An 18301-nucleotide genomic window follows, 5' to 3' on the forward strand; every position below is an offset into this window, starting at 1 on the left:
TTCATATCCGACCTCACCACGCCCCTTCGCTCTAGCCGGGACTCTGGACCAATAAGCCGCGCCCCAGTGCGCAGCGCCATCAAGCCCCGCCCCCTCCGGCGTCCAGGAGGCCCCGCCTTCTCTCCTAGCCACGCCCTATTTCTACGGGTAACTCACCTTCAACAGCCCTTGGTCCCGCCTCCACGTGGTCACGTCGCCCCCAAGCTCTCAGTCAAAGAAACGCAAACTCTGGGTTACTGACCAGAGAGCTCACTACACAGGCGTGTTCACTTTGTGAAAATTCATCAAGCTATCCATTTATGGTTTGTGCACTTTTATGCAGTTATGTTATCTATTAAAATACAGTATAAGGTTTTAAAATAGCTTTATGGCCGAGGCCGGTTTGGCTCAGTGGATAGAGCGTCGGCCTGCGGACTGAAAGGTCCCGGGTTCGATTCCGGTCGGGGGCATGTGCCTGGGTTGCGGGCACATCCCCGGTGGGAGATGTGCAGGAGGCAGCTGGTCGGTGTTTCTCTCTCATCGATGTTTCTAGCTCTCTATCTCTCTCCCTTCCTCTCTGTAAAAAATCAATAAAATATATTTTAAAAAAAAAGAAGTCATTCATTATAAAAAATAATAATAATAATAAAAATAGCTTTATGTATTTATTAACTCCCAAAAACTGTGATCTCTAACAGGAGACCTCAAACACTAAGAAAAGTACTGTTAGTTGTTTCTCAATATATATATTCTCTTTCTTCCATTTATTGGCATAACTCCCCCCCCCCCCCCCCCCCCCCCCCGCTGTCATTTCGCTTGGTGTGATCATGACTTCTGGCCAGTGGAGGTGATGTGGAAACTAATAAAAGGATTTACCTGTAAAGAGGGGATGAGGTGGGTGAGTCAGATGTGAGAGACTTTTTCACTCCATGCTTTTTGATACCTGATTTTTAACCATGTAAACGTATAACCTTTTCAGAAAAAAAAAAAAAATAAGCACTATGTATGAGTGAGGTAGACTGGATTATATTCCCAGTTCTTCCCTCCCTTTAATAGAATTATATATCCATACCATCAACCATGTAACTTTGTAGGGCCTCTCATTGTAGACATTGATATTAGTCTTGACCACGTGACTTGCTTTTAGCCAGTGGACCTGTTAACCTAATGTAATTCAAGCAGAGTCCTTAAATGTGTCTGTGTCGTTTAGACTGCCCTCTTGCACTCCTGCTATTAGTCATGAGAAGAGCATGTCTGAAGTCTAAAGAGGATGAGAGACACATGGGTAGGACCTGAACCCAAACTGCATCCTGGAGCCAAGTCCAGCTGACATGCAACCTAGAGCCAACTCATCCCCTGGACCCATGAACAAGAAAAGTTTATTCTGAAGTTCTGAGGTTTCTATGCAGCATTATTGCTGCAGAAAACTGATACACTAGATCAAGGCTGTCCAACTGGTACTTTCCGCTTGATGGAAATATTCTACAACCTGCATTGTCTAATGCAGTAGCCACTAACCACATGTGGCTATTGAGCACTTGAAATGTGAGTAATCCAAGTGAGGGACTGAATTTTTTACTTTATTTAATTTACATTTACATTTAAGTAACCATATGTATCTAGTGGCTACTCTGTTGCACAATGTAGCACTAGACAGAATCTATGGCTGTGATTATTTGCCTGTGGAAATGACTAGAAGAAAATAGATCATAAGCTTAGAGTTACAAGGCCCTGTAACACCAAGTGTCCTCCACACAGCCCTCAGCATAAGGTCTTTGCTCCAGCTGAGACATCCACTAAAATGACAAAAGCCTAAAACAGAGAAACAGGTAAAGGTCTGGGAGGTCAGCAGCCCCTTCAAGAATTCCACAAGGACTCAGCAGCTTTGAGATCTTGAGGCTTCTTCCCCTTACACTTGACCTCCAGCCCTTAGATGTATCCGGTCTTGGGAAAACAGAGCTCAGTCAAGATCAACAGACACCTTCTCTGTCTTCTTTACTGCGGCACCCTGGAGCCTAGAGTAGTTCTTAGCCCAATGTGTGTGGCCTATGGTGTGCTCAATAAATATTTAATAAATAAATCCTGTGTGCCTGCCAGAACTTGTACTACGTACTAGGTAATACTAATAGTTCCTTTAATTGTGCTCTCCCTTCCCCAGTTTATCATTCCCTCTGCAGAATCCTCAGTCTCTTCACTCTGTTTCCATCCCACCCTGGAGGGTTGCTGGGAGCTGCTGGAAGTGTAGGACTCCTCCCAGGCCCACCCCCCACCTCACCCCATTTGGCTGGGCTCTCGGCACTGCCCGGCCATCCTGCTGGGTGTCCCTGGCCAGAGGCCCCTCCTCACCTGGCCCTTCTGGACCCCACAACTGGCAGAGGAGGTGTCCACCCATCACTGTGGAATTCATTGTAGCCAGACCCTTGAAAATACTCAATCCAAACCTGTAGGGAGTAGAGTTCATCTCCCAAACCTTACCTTACACCCAGGGCTGGGATTAGGATGAGGCAAGAGAGGCAACTGCTTAGAGAGCAAAATTCAAGGGGGTGCAAAAAATTCAATAAGCGAGACAACATTGTGTGCAGTGTGTCTTAAAAAAGATTAAAAACCAAAGCGAGCTATGATTTTCAAAATAACACGACGAACAAAATAATGAAATTTGAAATCAATGCAAGATTGGTATTGCTAATAATTCCTTTGGCCTCCATTCGGCTTAGTATAGCGCTGCTGGGGGCACTGCTCTATCTGAACGTCACCGTTGCTAATCCTAAGTGTTTGGGAAGGAAAGGACACTGATGAATCTTGCCTGGCCTGTGCTCGAGCTCACTGCCGACAAAGAACATAGGAGTTCTTCCTTTCAACTTCTACCCACGCACTTTGGTGTTGCCCGAAAGCAAGTCTGGGGATGGGTCTCCTACGGAGGGACGAAGGTGCGGGCCTTCCCTTGGGACGCTGGGAGGCTGGCTGTCCTGCCCCCGCCCTCGGAACCGCGCGGGGGGGGGGGGGGGGGGGGGGGGATGCGCCGGCTCCTGCTAGCTGAGCACAAAGCCGGGAGCCAGGATAAGGTGGAGTGGAGCTAGGCGAGTCTGCGGACGTGGCAGCCGCTGTGCAGAGTCAGCCGGCGTCTCATTTGTCCTTTTAAAGAGAGGAAGGACCGAGCTGGTGCAGCATGGCGTTCCCACCTTCCCTTCCACTGCAGAAGTCCGGGCTTTCTCTGAAGGCTACACGCCGCAGAGGGCACCCCAGGGTCCACGGGTCCGCAGAGGAGCAGTAGGAGGTGGGGCGGGGGGAGGGGGCAGGGTGCAGAGGCGGGAGGAACAGTCAGCTGGCTCTCCAGGACCGGGAGACTTCGGGGGCGGAGGGGGCCTGGAAACTGAGGATCCTCTGGCCCGCTCCGAATCCTGAACGCTCGGCAATAGTGACAATAGGGCGCCAGGGGGATGACAGCAGTCATCTCAAATGGCCCGTTAAATCGTCAGAGGCAGAGAGTGGCCGAGGGATCCGGATCTCATCTCCCTCCCGCCCCCACTCCCATTAGCTGGCCGCGGAACCACCATCACAGGTACACGCACACGGGTGCTCTGCACACATATGCACGCACAGACGTTCGTCAAGGTTCTCACAGGATACAAGTGCAGCCTTCCCTCACCCCTCGCGCATCTCTGTATCGGCGCGCTCTCTCATACACCTGCACACATCCACCCGTCGCAGCCCGCAGGGAGAACTGGACGCGGTACCAGGGCATTCTCCCGCGCTTCCCCATCTGACTGCACCTGCAGAAATCCGTCCAAACAGGCCCCGCCCTGGTGCTGGAGACCAAGACTCTCCCGCTAGGCTTCTGGTCGCCAGAGGGGACCCCGGGAACTGCCCAGCCTGCCCGCGCTCCCAGATCCCATCCGGAAAGTCTAACCATGACCCTTCCCAACCATCCCGGAACTGGCTCTCCTGGAAGCAGTGCCAGCGCTGCCCCTGGGATAGGATCTGCACACAAAAGGGGGCCGGGTAGTTCAAGCAAACGCATGCTCAGCGGGCTGTGCAAGAAAAGGGGAGACTGGGGCCCAAATGGCTCAGGGCTGCTGATTCTAAAAAACCAGGTTTCTTCACTGTGGCTGTGCAAACCTAAGCTTGGACTTGGGGGTGGGGATGGGGGCTTGTTCTCTAGGGTGAGATGCCTTCCAGCCCCGGCAGTCATGTCCTTGTTCATCGCCCGCTAAGCTGTAAACTCCAAGAGGTCAGGGCTGAGTTTGCTCCTCCTGGACCCTGGCACAGTCCCAGTTAAGATGGGCTGTCTTCAACATTCATTGAACAAACGTGTAGGGCTTCGGACATAAATATGTAGACCTTTGTTTTTGATTAGAGGTGGAGAGCATCCACCAAATTCTCAGTTGGATCCCTTCCTGGGGAGAGACGGAAACAAACAACAAACCTTGTCCGGGCGGTTGAGGGGCGGAGACTGGGGGCGGCAGGGAAACGGGCTCCTTCCCACTGCTGTACCCCGCTTCCCCCCCCCTCCCCCCCTCCCCCCGCCTCCCCGCCCCTCGCAGCACATGCAGAGCCTCGCTGGGTTCGGACCAACCATCCTCCCCTCTCCCTGGAGCTCTCCCGCGACCCTTTCACTGCCGCTGCTTCGTCGCTCCCACCTGCTTCACCAGGCCGGCCGGATCCGGCTCCCCGCCGCCCACCCAGCGCTGGGATCCCTGCGGGTGTAAAACGCAGAACCGACCCGAGACCGCGGGCACCATTGTTTCTTCTTTATTTGCGGATATAATTATGCGCCGCACTCTAAAGTAGAGATAGATTTTTTTTTCTGATATACATTTCATCTTATTCACCACGAGCACACCACACGCACGTAGAACAGTTCCACAAGATGAGTTTGGGTTCCTGGAAACCCGCAGGCAAGCCAACCCCGCCCTGCTCCTCGCCTCCCGCTCCTCCGATGGAAACCGCCCACCCGGAGCGGGTTCCCGGCCAGCCTTTCCCGCCGCAGGGTTGCAATGTCTCCGGAATGGGAAGCGCTCTTGCTGGAAATGGCTGCACGCTGCAGGTTCCGAGCACTGGATGGATGTGAAATGTCCCGCTAAGGTCAAGTTTCCGCGCCTGCGAGCTGCTGCCCCTCTCCCTCCCTGCCCACCCCCTGGGTGCCAGGGGCCTACGTGTGGGGCTCCTCTTGGAAGGACAGATAACCCTGCTCACAAAGGAGCCCCGCCTCCCCCCACAACAGGGTGTTGTGGAAAAGAAAGGACAACAGAAACGCAGACGCGACGGATTGTGGAGCCCTATCCCCTCCCACCCCCCATCCCCAATGATCAGAGACTAGGAACCGGAGATGTTTAAAGCTTGGCTTCCCAAGCGCGGCGGCAGGGCGCACGGGGCTGGTGGGGGCGGGCGGCAGGGAGGGGGAGGAGCGCGGGAGCTCGCCCTGGCCCCCTAGTCCTCCGCGTTGGTTCCGTAGGCCTCGATGAGGCCCTCGAGCGAGTGCACGAAGCCGGACACGCTGCAGATGCCGCCGATGACGAAGATGGCGACGTCGAAGAAGACTTGGTGCCACAACAGCTTGCGCCAGAGCAGGCGCAGGTGGAAAAGGCTGGGCAGCAGGAAGCAGAGGCCGGCGCCCGTGAGACTGCCCGTGAGGCCCATGAGCAGCGCGAAGTGCGGCACGTAGATGGCCATGAGCAGCGTGAAGACCACCAGCGCGCAGCGCAGCGTCAGCCCCCACGATTTGAGGCGGCCGTCGCCGCCGTAGCAGGCGGGGAAGAAGGCGCGGCTGCCTTCCTGGAAGAGCGACTTCTCCAGCACCTCGACGGCGGCGAAGAAGGGCAGCGGGTAGGACAGCAGCGCCTTGGCCACCAGGAAGATGTTGACCACCGCGCGGATGGAGCCGGGCAGGTTGTCCGTGATGACCTCCTTGGTCTCGTCGGCCCAGGTGAGGTAGGCGACGAGCGCGAAGAGGCCTTTGAGCACGCAGGCGGCGATGTGTGTCCAGTTCATCATGCAGTGGAACTCGCTGGGCTGCTGCATGTTGCCCTCCAGCGAAGGCAGGAAGATCTGCGACGTGTAGCTGAACACGATGATGCCGATGGAGATGGGAAACTTCTTGACGTCGATGTAGAACTTGACCTTCTCCCAGGCCCAGTCGCGCGCCCGCGACAGGCAGTAGGCGATGACCAGGATGTTGATGACGAAGTGGGCCAAGGTGCACAGCAGGCTGAATTTGGAAACGGCCTTGAGGTTCTTAAGGAAGGCGCAGGGCAGCAGCATGGCCGTGGCGATGATGGACCAGGACTTCTGCGACACGGGCAGCCCCGGGAAGCTGTTGTACATGAGGTTGCCGCTCACCACCACGTACAGGATGCAAGTCATCACCAGCTCGATGATCTGCGCCACGTTCACTACGCGGCCGCCCAGCGTGGGGAAGCGTGGAGCGCAGCACGCGTTGGCGATGGCCACGTACGAGTCCCGCACGCGCACCACCTCGCCGTCCTCGTTCTCCTCGTACAGGCAGGCGATGAGGATCTTGCCGGTGTAGCAGCACACCACGGCGGCGAAGATGATGAGGAACAGCCCCAGGTAGCCGCCGTGCAGGATGGCGTAGGGCAGGCCCAGCACGAACATACCCTGCGGAGCGAAGAGGCAACCAAACCCGGGGCTGAGCTGGTGCTGCCTTGGAAGACAGGGCCTGAGCCGTGGCTTAAGGCTACAGCCCGTAGGGGGCGCTAAAGAGAGTGAGTCCCAGACCTGAGCGGCTGGGAGCAGAAATTAAGGGTAGGCTAAAATAGGGGTGCGAAGCGCCTTAACGGGGAGCCTGGGTGTTGAGTCAGAGATGGAGACGGAGGTGTGTATAGAGAAGGAAAGGTGTGCTAATGCCTGGGAGGAGTGAAGTGGGCTGAGTGTGAGGTCAAACCACAAGGAAAGACGGGGAATGTGGAGATATGTGAGGGTGGTTCCTGGGGACAGAATCAGAAGTGGGGACTTGGGCGGTGAGAAGGTGCTGGAAGGGCCGTAGCCAGGAAGGGCTCTGAGAAAGGTCTGAGCCCCAAGTAAGAGGGGGCGCAGAATTTAAGGAGGGGCTGCAGGGGGCGGGAGGAGGGAATCTAATAAGGGACATGTGGGTGCCTGGAGGCTGAGCTGGAGAAGGAAACGTTAAAGCAGTGGGAGGGAGAAGAAATAGGGTGGGGAGGAGCGGGGGCAGAGTGTGGGGCAAGCCCCTGGGAGGCGAGAACATCGGGCACGTGAGGATTTTTGCCAGGGGCTATAGGAAGCCGGGCAGGAGGCGCGCGGTAGGGGAGGCAGAAAGCGGGGTTGGAGGTAGGGAGTCTTGTGGCCCGGCCCTAAGAAGGGGATTACGTGGGAAGAGTAGAGGCAAGCAGGATGAGTGGTGTGTGCGAGGCTAGATCAAGCGGTAATGTACAACTAGAAGCAGTGGGCCTGGGCTGGTAGAGCTGTGGAAGGAGGATTTAGAATCCATATGGGGAAGAAAGCTAACGAAACCCAGGGTTCCCTGGGTCCGCGGGCCTCCCGCCTCCCGCCCTGGCCTTCTTCCGGGCCCTTGGAACGCGGCCTTCAAAGACGCCCCAGCGAAGGCGCAGACGGCCCTGGATGCGGGAGCAGCCCCCCTCTTCCCCCAGTGCCCGGTTCCACTGGCCGTCTCGCCGGGCCCCGGACAGGGAGGCACTTCGGGACCGGCCACTTAGTGCGCAGGGCCCCGCGAAGGCCCGGAGAGCCCGGGTCCTCAGGCAACCTCGCCGCGGCCTCCCGTTCCCGGGAAACCCACGTTTTGCGCCCCAACGACCGTGCCCTTCGGGGACGCCGTGGCGGAAGGCAGACCACCGGGCCCGAGTGCGCCTGGGGCTTAGGCCTCTTTGACCCCAAGAACCGCGGCCTGACCGCCCCCGTCAGCTCCCGCGTAAAGGTGCTGACTTCAAACCCGCTCCCGGCGGAGGAGACTGGCGCCGCCTGGTGGGGAGTGGCGGGGAGGGGTGTGGAAAGTAGGGGTGAAAGGGTGCGGGCTGTTCAGAGCATTTAGAAGCTGCTTCGCTCCGGTCACGCGCGGAGGAGCTGGTCTCTTCTCTGCGTTGTAGCCGGGATTTCGAGCGAGAGGGGAGACTGTGCACAGGCCAAGCTGAGGGTCCACGGACCGTAGGAGCGTGTGTCCACCTGTATGTCCAACTGAGAGCGGGCCTGTTACTGTCTGCATGCGTCTGTGCATATGTGCGTGTGTGATATGTTCAAATGGGTTTATGCGTGTGCTTGTGGGTTTATGTATGTACAGATACGTGTTTCTGTGTGTTGGATTGTAGGGATCAGGAAGGTACGTTTGAGGATAATCTTGTGGTCTATCCATAGATGCATGTCGTGTGCACCTGTGCCCGGCGTTTGCTCCGGGGGAAGATGGCTGCGGGCATGTGTGCCTGCCTATATACGCGCGCGTGTATATGCGTGCGTGTCGAGGGAGGAGACTCCCAACTCAGCAAATTTTCCCTCTCCTTTCCCCCCCAAAATGGAGCTGTGAATCCATACCGGAGTCCCACGCGACGCCGTTTCCTCCAATCCTGATTTTCTTTCTCCCTCACCCCTCCCTGCTCACCCTCCTTCTGTTTCCCTCCCTTTTGCGAGGTTTGAGGGCAGGTGTCTCTGACCTAACCTCAGTCTAGCTGTGCTGCGGCGGGGCCCGCCGGACGTGGTGCGGCTCAGGGAGCGACACGCTGCCTGCGGGCGTGGATTCCTCCTGGGGACTGGGAGGGATGGGAGGAGGGGAGATCCCTGGTACTAGAGGGCTTCTTGCGGGCCCAGGTCGCCAGGGGACTCGGCGGGGATAAAGCCTGGCACTCAGTGCTTGAGTGGGGGAGGGGAGGCAGAGCTGGGAGTCGCGCGCTCACCTGGATAGCGTTGGTCACGTTCCAGCCCGCTTCCCACGCCGTGATCTTGGGCTTGTCGTGGCCCCCGAACTCGCCACCAGCGCCCACGGCCTGGTCCTTGGAGCCCGAGGGCGGCAGGGGCGCGCCGTCGCCGCGCTGGTAATGGATGTCTCCCTCGACGGGCGGTTCGGCGCCCTCGTCCCCGCAGGGCTCGCCCTCGGTTTTCAGGATGTCCATCTGCAGACCCTGGCGGTGCTCAAAGTCTAGGTCATCGCAGTGCGCGAATCCCACCGCCTCTTCGTCGGTGGCCGCCTGAAAACCCATCCTGGCGAACATGCCGCTCACCTTGGCCTGAGACTTGTTGGACACGGTCGTGGCCACGTTGGACAGCTTGCTGCGGAGCAGGGTGGCCATGGCGGCGGCGGGGCCCACGGAAAGGACAGAAGGAGCTGGAGACGCGGGGAGCGCGCGGCGAGGCGGCGAGGTCCAGGGGAGCGCGAGGCCGCTATCTTCGCTGGCTTTCCCCGCGGCGCCCCGGGGCGCTCTGGCTCATGACCCTGTCGGCTGGCGGTGGAGGCTCGCGCAGGGCCGACTCGGTGGGCTGGTGGGCTGGCGGCGGGGCTGGCGGAGCGGCGGCGGCGAGTGCACTGCGGAGCTGCCGCGGGGCGCGGGCTGGGCTGCGGCGGCGGCCGCGGCGGCGTCAGAGCAGCTACGCGAAGCTGGAGCGGCGCCCCCACCCTTGCGCAGCCCAATGCGCTCCCGCCCCCAGGAATCAGGCGGGGGTGGGGTGACAGGGAGGGGAAACGCCGGAGGCAGGGGGTGTGAGGAGGGGGCAAGGGGAAGAGAAAGGGGGCGCGAAGGAACTCAGGAGACTGAAGATAGGGGCAGAAGGGTGTCCGCGGGAAGGCAGCGGGAGGGAGCGCGCGAAGAAGGGGCGCGGAGGGCGCGGAGGGCGCGGTGGGGGCTGGAGTGCTGCATTTCTGGGGGAGGTGCTAAGCTCGGATCCTGGCCCTTCCTACCCCGCCGCCGCAGGGAGGGAGGGGGTCCGGGCGTGCGGATCCTCGCGGTCCCGCGGTCCCAGCAACCCCATCCAGAGTCCGGGAGCCTTTTGGTCCCAGAGTCTCTGGCCAAGGACAGGTCTAGATACCCTGAAAGGCAGCAGGACGGTGACCTGTCGCTGCCTGCCCAGCCGTCTGGGGGTCGATCTGCCTCCCTGGCACCCATCACTCGCACTTACACCTGGCCGCAAGCCCCCCTGGAAGGCAGAAATGTCGGTCATGGATTGCTCTCCAGAATGCGTAGCCCGGCCTCGGGGCTGTCTCTGCCTGTCCAGCACGCTGCGATGGAAGCCAATCTTCGGGTCGCTCGCCACCAACCGCTCTCCAACTGTGTGCAGAATGGAGGCGAAAGGTTGGCTTTTCGCTTTCTTTTCGTTTGGCGGGTCTGGAAGGAGGCAGGATTCGGTGCGGGCATCTCTCCACAGCCTCCGGCGGGTCTGCGAATGCCCGCGCCGTAGAGGGTCTTAGCCAGTGTCCAGCGCGGAGAAAAGACACGCTCGCAGCGGGCCCAGGCGCGCGGAGGCGCTCGGTGCGCTCGGGCTTTTGCTCGCACGGCGGCTGCCCAGCCATAAAAACCTAGACCGTTCCTGCTGAGTGGGGTGGGCGTGTGGCGCGTGCAAGAATAAGAGACAAAGACCAACACTGTATCAGATAGTGAGACGGGCTGGATCTGAGCGGATTCCCAGGGTAAGATTTGGTAACAGTGTTTATGTAAATGTGTAGTTTCGTTCACATTTGAACCTGGATGTGCACAGAGCTTGTGTGTTGGATTTCGTGTGCATACGTTTCCAAATGGATTGCCTGCGTTTTTGCTGGTGTGAATCCTTTTCTAATTGTGCCTCCCTGCGGGTTCGCCGTTCAGTATGGGTCCCGGTATGTGTTCCCAGCTAGACGCTCGCTCAGACCCCTCCTAAGCAGTAAACAGCACCCGTTGCCACCCCGCTGCCCCAGCCCAGATGAAGGAGGATTAGCGGCTGTGAGTGGGGGCCTGTGGGGTGGGGAGAATCAAGAGGAAGAAAAAAGGCCCCTCCATCTCTTCTATCCTGAGGCCCTGAGTCTGGGAGAACCCCAGTGTCCTCCCCTGCAGAATTTCTAGATTAGCTCACGTCAGCGCACAAGTAGGGCGGCCTGAGGGCTTTGACCAGGACAACAGCCCCCACCCCCTCCTCATCAGTCCCCTCCTCCTCCCCTTTGCCTTTCAGTCTCCCGGAATCTCCTCTCCAATTAGGAAACTTCCACCACGTTGGACAGAGATGTTCCTAAAACCTCCCAATATACCTCTTAAATTCTCCCAAGAGCCTACTTGGCAGAAAACAAGACCCCCCCCCCCCCCCCCCGCATCCTGAAGACCCCCCACTATGACAAGAAAAGCTGTCCATAGAGACCTTCCCCAGACAGATCCTCAGAATCGCGATAGGATTTGGTACAAAGACAGGACAGAGATCCTTTCTCCCACCACAGATTCTCTCCTCCGGAGAGGCTTTGAAATAGAACTGATCTCCCAACCCAGAGATTTGCCCTTACACAGTGACCCTCCCCACCCCAGTCCCCAGATTCTGGGGAGAAAGGACCTTTCCCCCAGATTCCTACAGACAAAGATCATCACCTCCTTATTTTCATTCCCTCCACTTCTGCTCCTGGTGAAATTCTTTAGGCGCCCACCAGATGATCTGGGCAGAGACTGGGGTTCCCTAGTGCCCCCCATACACACCCAGACCTGAAGATAGCCATGGAGGCCTTCTCTGACAAGTGAATCAATGGCATACATGTGTCAGTTGGTCATTGCCAATTTGTGGATTTTTATGAGGGTCCAAGGTATTTACTTTCTTTCCTTCTCCTTTATGATGATCACTGCTGTGGGACCCAAGGGGAACTGTGACGTTCTTTCAGTAGTTAATGAGAAATCCATTCATTAACCATTCATTCAGCAAACCGTCTCACAGCCCTACTATGCATGTGGCTCTCTTCTGGCTGTTGTGGGAATCACCAAGATGACCCAAGCGTAGTCCTGCCTGTGCTCTCCACCCCAATTCTTGTGTCTAGGAGGTACCTCTGACAGCATTCAGTCCAATGCTCCTTTCTGCAATGCTTAAACCATCCCTAAAGACTCCTAGCAGAGCCTTTCTTTCATACGTTCATCCTCAGTGTGCAGATAAGCAAACCCGGGCCTGGCAGTGAGGTGTCCTGCTCAAGGTCACAGAGAGCCCAGGGTACAGGCAGCCTAGGGCCCAGAAATCCTGATGCCCCTCCAGTGCCTTCCCTTTCACGACCTCATCTTGTCCTTCTATCTCCTCTCCCTGCTTATTTGGTGTCTGGCCACTTTGCTGCCAAAAAAGATGAAATTCAAATCAGATTCCAGGTTTTCTTTTTTGCTATAATTAGATGCCAGCCACTGGGGTGTGTGTGTGGGGTGGGGGGTGGGGGATGTCTCTGTTTACCTTCTTTCCTGGGCAGCAAGCTCAGAAGCAGCCCATCCTGTCTTGAAAGGCCATGTTGTTCCATCATATACTAGCTGTGTGACACTGAAATACTTAGCTTTTCTTACTTTCCATTTCTTATAAATAAAATGTGAAAATAACCTCACATTGAGAGGATTCTAGGAGGTATTGCATATAAAATGCTTAGCATGTGCTAAGTGCCCAATATGTGGTAGCAATTATTTTATTATTGTTGCTATTGTTACTGTTATATCCAATGGCCATTTCTCATTGTTTGGGGGAAAGTCAGTGTGCAAGAAAAAGCCTATGATTGGTGTGAGAGTCGAGTGAGTTCTGTCTTTGCCCCACCTCCCTGTCCTCGCCCCTCTAGTCCTGCCCTTGACCTGAAGGGAAAGGAATGGAAGACAGGAGTAGGGCAGAGGGCAGGGGACCTGGCAGGCAGCCCCAGGAGACAAACAGGACGACCTACCTAGCTGGTAATGAGTTGAGCTGTGCTCTAGTGAAACCATCAACCTCCAAATTCTCCTAAAAGCTCCTCTAGGGGCACCCTCATGAGAAGAATTTGCAGCAGCTTGGCCCCCTGAGTTGAAACACAACACACAACATGCACACACACACTCACGCGCAGAGAATGACAAGCCAACTGACAGGTGCACAAAGAAATGAGGCCAACACACAGATTCAAGCACATGGGCAGATTTACACAGATTGATAGAGCAACACGCACAGGCCAAGGCCAGGCTGGCACACAGACAGACACACACGAGATTTGTATCAAGACTGCCTGCCACACAAAGAAACCAGGAAGGCACCCCTAGACCCATTCCCATAGGCAGAATTGCTGGGTGACAGGCTTAGACGCACAGCAGTGCAAGGACAGGCATAGACATGGAAAGTCAAACACACAGTGACAGATACCCAGACACAGGAAAACACACACACACACACACACGCATATAATTCACACTAAGACCAACAGTCAGGCACCCACCAATGAAAGAAAACTCCTATATGATCACTGAAGGGGAAAAGAGGAGAACAAAGTGAGGGAAGGGGGCAGAGGAGACACAAAAGGAACACAGTGGAAGAGGGCACAGGGAGACAGAGCAGGACATGCCAGGAGAGGTGCCTGCCAGCAGGGCACAAAAGAAACAGAGGTGCCATAGCCTTCCTCTCGGCCAGTGCCAGAACCCAGATCTGGGACAAAGGAAATGTAGGCTGGGTGGCTGTGTGGTGAGGGAGCTGGAGCTGTCCCTGCTGCTGATCTATGAGGAGTAGGGACAGAGGCTTTCATCCTAGGGCCAGACAAGTCCTACTGTCTTGGGGTGGGGGTGGTTGAGGGGCTCCTGGGACTCCTGCCAAGCCCTATGAAGCAAGGACTGTATTCTGGATCAGTCCTGCAGCCTGAGCCCCGGTGAGATGCACACCCCTCTTCCCACAGGAGATCCATCTCTCTGTTTTTGATGCTTTCAGTACCCAAGGGGTTAAACGCCTGGCTAATGGAGATGGAGGCCACTTTGGGGGAATAAATAGGGTTAAATACAACTGGGCTTATCTCCCGGAGCAGGCAGCAACATGGGGGTGGGGCACAGAGCCCTTGAATTAATGGCCTGGAAAGCCAACATCATGAGCATCATTTCGGGGCTGAATGATCACAGACAGAACCCCCCCTTCCCTTTCCAAAGCAAGTTCTGTCCGTGAGCCTTTTCCTGCTGAAAGGACAGACACTGGCTCTAGAAATCATCCTCCCCTCTTCAGGCCGGGGCATTGGTGCGACTTCCTTGCAGCTGCATGCCCACCTTGCCCCAAACCCAAACCCAATTTCCTGATCCTGTGCCCACAGGCACAAGGGAGGAGAGAGGCAGCAAGGTTGAGGGCTCCAAGTGGGCAGCCCAGGCCCAGAACAAAAACCCTGATTCTTCTGCCTTTGGTGAGAAAAAATCAGGTGGGACCCTGGAGGGTGTAGGTGCTGCCTCTGCTGACTCAGGGTAAAACATAGTAAAATACAATAATGACTTTGTAAATATTAGCAGTTTACCTTGCTGAGGTAGTGAGCAGCCCACCTCTGGAGGCATGCAGGTAGAGGCTGGGTATCCTGTCAGAGACCATGTGCGGTGAGTCCTGCCTCAGGGCAAGGGAAGCTGGATTTCATGACCTCTGGGCCTCTAGGGTCAAGCTTTCTGTGCACATGGCTCTAGGAAACGCCAAAGGAACAGGGGACATGGGGACCCAGGCCTGGTCCTCAGAAGCCTTTGAAACTAGGAAGAGCTGCCTGGAACTGAGAGAGAAGCTCTGGACCAGACTCGGTGGGTTAGTTCAATGGTTTCTGCCCTCCTGTTATGCTGGGAAGCAGGGAGCATGGTGACGTAGTAAACACTGAATAAATATTTGTGGGGCTGAATTAAATTGATGTAACAAAACCATTTCCCCCCATGAACTTCTAGTATCATTGGTTGAGGAAACATATACACCCAGCTCTGAATTCTGTTGCTCTTTCAAATGGATTTTCCTTTATGCTCACATCACCTTCTACATAGTTGAAAGCCAGTCATACATACCTGTGTGAGATGTGCTTTTTGTTCAGAGAGGGCTTGGGGTGCACACTCAGGTTCACCACTCTGTACCCCCAGGAATCTGTGAGTCACCGGTTATAACAACAGGGAGTGACAGTGTTGGGGAGGCTGTGGCTCCAGTGAGCCCCGTGATAAGGACCCTGGACTCTAGGAGTGCAAAGGGGCTGTGGGTCTGATCTCCTGGACCCTGAAACCTGTTGGTGCAGAGCTAACCCTTATTGAGTACTCTTTGCGTGCCAAGCACTGTTGAGCACTCGGGATTATCTTCTTACATTCGCACAATCCTTACGTCAGTCCATTGTCATTTTAGGAGGTTGCAGGCAGGAACTGCATCACTGAACATGGGGAGGTGGTGATAGATGGGCACAAGCAAGGGAAAGGGGGAGGTTGGAGGGACGGTTATGGGGGTCGAGGTGCTGGATTATTTGGGCCAGGGAAGCTGGGGGTGATCCTTGCTAGAAGGATCAAGGGTTAGCCTTTGCTGTCAACACCTTCCCTCACACAGATCTAGGATAACCTGCCTCGCTGAGTACTGTGGGCCAAATTGTGCCTCCACCTCCCCAAATTCATTATGATGAAGCCTTAACCCCCAGTGTATTTGGAGACAGGGCCTCTAAGGAAGTAATTACCGTTAAATGAGGCCATAAGGGTGGGGCCCTGGTTTGATAGGATTAGTGTCTATAGAAGAAGGGATTCCAGAAGAGAGCTCACTTGCTCCCTCTGACATGTGAAGGCACAGTGAGAAGGCCAGGGAGAGAGTCCCCACCAGAAACCAACCCCAACCTGCCAGACCTTGATCTTGGACCTCCAGCCTCCAGAGCTGTGAGAAAATAAATGCCTGTCTTGTAAGGGACCTAGTCTGTGGTGTTTTGTTATGGCACTCGAGCTGACTAAGACACCGAAGGCCTCTGCCAGCCCCGGACCAGCACCAGCTCAGGGGCCAAAGGTCCTTCTAGGTCACAACCCCTTTGGACATCTGATGAGGCTGAAGATCCTCTCTTCAGAAACACACACACAATGTCGCGCCGTTTCAAATCCTCTGTAGCCCACCTGTGATGTTTCCCTGGCCTCCAGCCTGCGAGCCCAATGTAGAACTTTTGTTCTCTTCCAATTGTGCTGAGAACTGGATTCAGGTGAGATATCAACGTTAACATTTAACAAATACTTATTCTGTGCCAGCTTCTAGGATAAGTGCTTTACATGTGTTCCCTCATTATTGCCTTACAGCATCCTGTGAGCTTGGGTTGGTTTCATGCCCATTCACAGATAAGGACGCTGGCGTACAGAAAGGTTAATTATTTGCCCACGGTCTTGCAGCTAAACAATGGCGGACCCAGGATGCAAACCCCGGATCAGAGCTGCCCTTATAACCTCAGCTCTCCAGGTGAGTCTGCCAGGAAGGCCTTGGGCCTCGGGCACCAGGGAGAGGCTGCAATCCACATCTGACTCCCACTGGCCCAACAGATCTCATGTCTGTTCTCGGGCATTCTCTCTGCACTGACCGCTCTAAGTGTCCACCCAGGTGACCCTCATGTTCCTGTTGACCACATGGGCAACTCCTCTGGGACAGGGAGGTGGGGTGGCACAGGGCAGGTATAGAGCAGCTGCTTGTGGATTTCACTGAAGTCTTGGTGAGGTCTGGCCTCTGAGGGCTGAACTCTGTGTCCTGGGCTTTTCAGCCTCAAGAACACTTGGCTCTCCCCACAGGATGGCTTAGCCCCGCACGGCTCATAAAGGTTCCTGGGACATGGATTGTTTCCTAAGCTGGGGTGTGTGAACTCTCACCCAGAATTAATTAATTTTATAATATTTTATGTCTGAAAAAAAATCTTGCAGCAGATTCTAGGTCTCCTGGAAGACCAAATACCGCTTTAATTGTCATGGGCCTCGTGACAAAAGAACAGAGGGGGGCTAAGTGCAGAAGCATATAGAACCATGCTCACTGCGCAAGTGGCGATTTAATTTTAGCAACACATCATCCATCATATGAAATGAATCGTGCTATTTTGAAATTTCTGATTGCGTAGCTTTCTTAGTATCACATGGTGCATGGTCTTAGCTTTTCCAGTTGTGTGGAGCTAAAAGGATAAGGATTTATACGTAGCTTTATGTTTGTGCATATTTTAGTAAAATTGTAATAAAGATAATTTGTCAAATGTTGGGAGGGGGCTGTGACTTATTTTTCCCCTTTAAAAATGGCTCACATATTACTCAAGTGTGAGAAGCGTGCGTTTAATTCATTCTGACCAAGGAGAAAATAAGCTTCACACATTGGTGCCCCACACACAGCCCCTGCCACCTGGACGGGTCCCCATCCGAGGTTCTGCTCCCCCACTGTTGCCTTCAAGGGGAAATATGACAGCGTAATGAACAGTTGTACGACGTGGTATAAAAAGGCAATTAAGGGAACTATTGGACTGGGACAAGCCAGCGTGACCTGGTTAATAGCTCTGAGCCGAGCTGGGCTGTGGGGAGGAGGAGAGTCAGGAGGGGGAGGGGCTTTCTGTTTTACAGTGAGGGGCTCAGGCTGTTCCACCTACTGCCTGCCAGGTACCCAGGGCAGCAAGGCTGGCCTCATGATCAGTGGCTCCAGGGGCAGCCTGAGGTTGGTTCAGATTTCAGCTCTGGAGTCGACTCTGCCACTCCTGGGTGAGTGACTGGCGCAGGTGACTCGGGGCCTCTCAGCCTCAGTTTACTCATCTGTTAAATGGGGATAAAAATGATTGTCCTAAAACCATGCCTCGGCAGTGTGAGGAAGGGTTGGGACATTCATGATTAAACTGGGCAGTGCACAGAGTTGCACGTGGAGTTCAAAGGAAGATGTGGAGGAGGCTTTTAGTTTGTGTTCAAGTAGGATCTTTCAATACAACATAATCGGTGGGTGTGTGCATGCCTGTGTGTGTCTGTGTGTGCGTGCCTGTGTTCTAATCAGCTCATCAGGCTCCCACCCTCCTCGGGATGGGATGTGAGTTCTTTGATCGGATCTCGGGAGTTGCCCATGTGGTCATTCATCTTGAGGTGACTCCTCCCCTTTGGACTCTCTCTCATCTCTTCAGCTGCTCAGTCCCTGTTCTTTCCAAATGCCCCTGTTTGTGAACTATCTTTGGCATGTGCCACCCTTCAGGATGGAGACAGAAACACTTTCTGCCCCACTGGAGCATTTTCTGCCCATTCAGTAGCTTCAGTGTTGGTGGAGGATTAATGAAACATCACACAAAAAGTAGGTAGTGAAGCACCCAGCACATAGTAAATGCTCAATAAAAACTAGCTATGCTTATTGTTGTCTCAATTGGAAAAGCTCTGGGTTTATATGTAACACCTAGCACAGTGCCTGACACATAGTAGATGGTCAATAAATGTTTGTTGACTGAATTAATGAGTGAAACCTTGCTTGGTTC

At 55.0% G+C, this 18301-nt stretch overlaps 1 protein-coding gene across 1 annotated transcript; it reads right to left on the reverse strand.

Moving 5' to 3' along the window:
• Positions 1 to 4718: 4718 nt before the first annotated feature.
• Positions 4719 to 9914, reverse strand: SLC32A1 (solute carrier family 32 member 1). The gene is made up of 2 exons (XM_070420980.1): positions 8856 to 9914; positions 4719 to 6594 (listed from the first exon to the last, which is right to left on the reverse strand). Exons 1-2 carry the CDS (start codon positions 9246 to 9248, stop codon positions 5407 to 5409), a joined length of 1581 nt encoding a protein of 526 aa, XP_070277081.1. The 5' UTR covers positions 9249 to 9914; the 3' UTR covers positions 4719 to 5406.
• Positions 9915 to 18301: the final 8387 nt, after the last annotated feature.

This window comes from Myotis yumanensis, unplaced genomic scaffold, assembly GCF_028538775.1.
Source record: "Myotis yumanensis isolate MYYU_CA2020_CCGP unplaced genomic scaffold, mMyoYum1.0.hap1 SCAF_7, whole genome shotgun sequence".
In the NCBI taxonomy this organism is placed as follows: Eukaryota; Metazoa; Chordata; class Mammalia; order Chiroptera; family Vespertilionidae; genus Myotis; species Myotis yumanensis.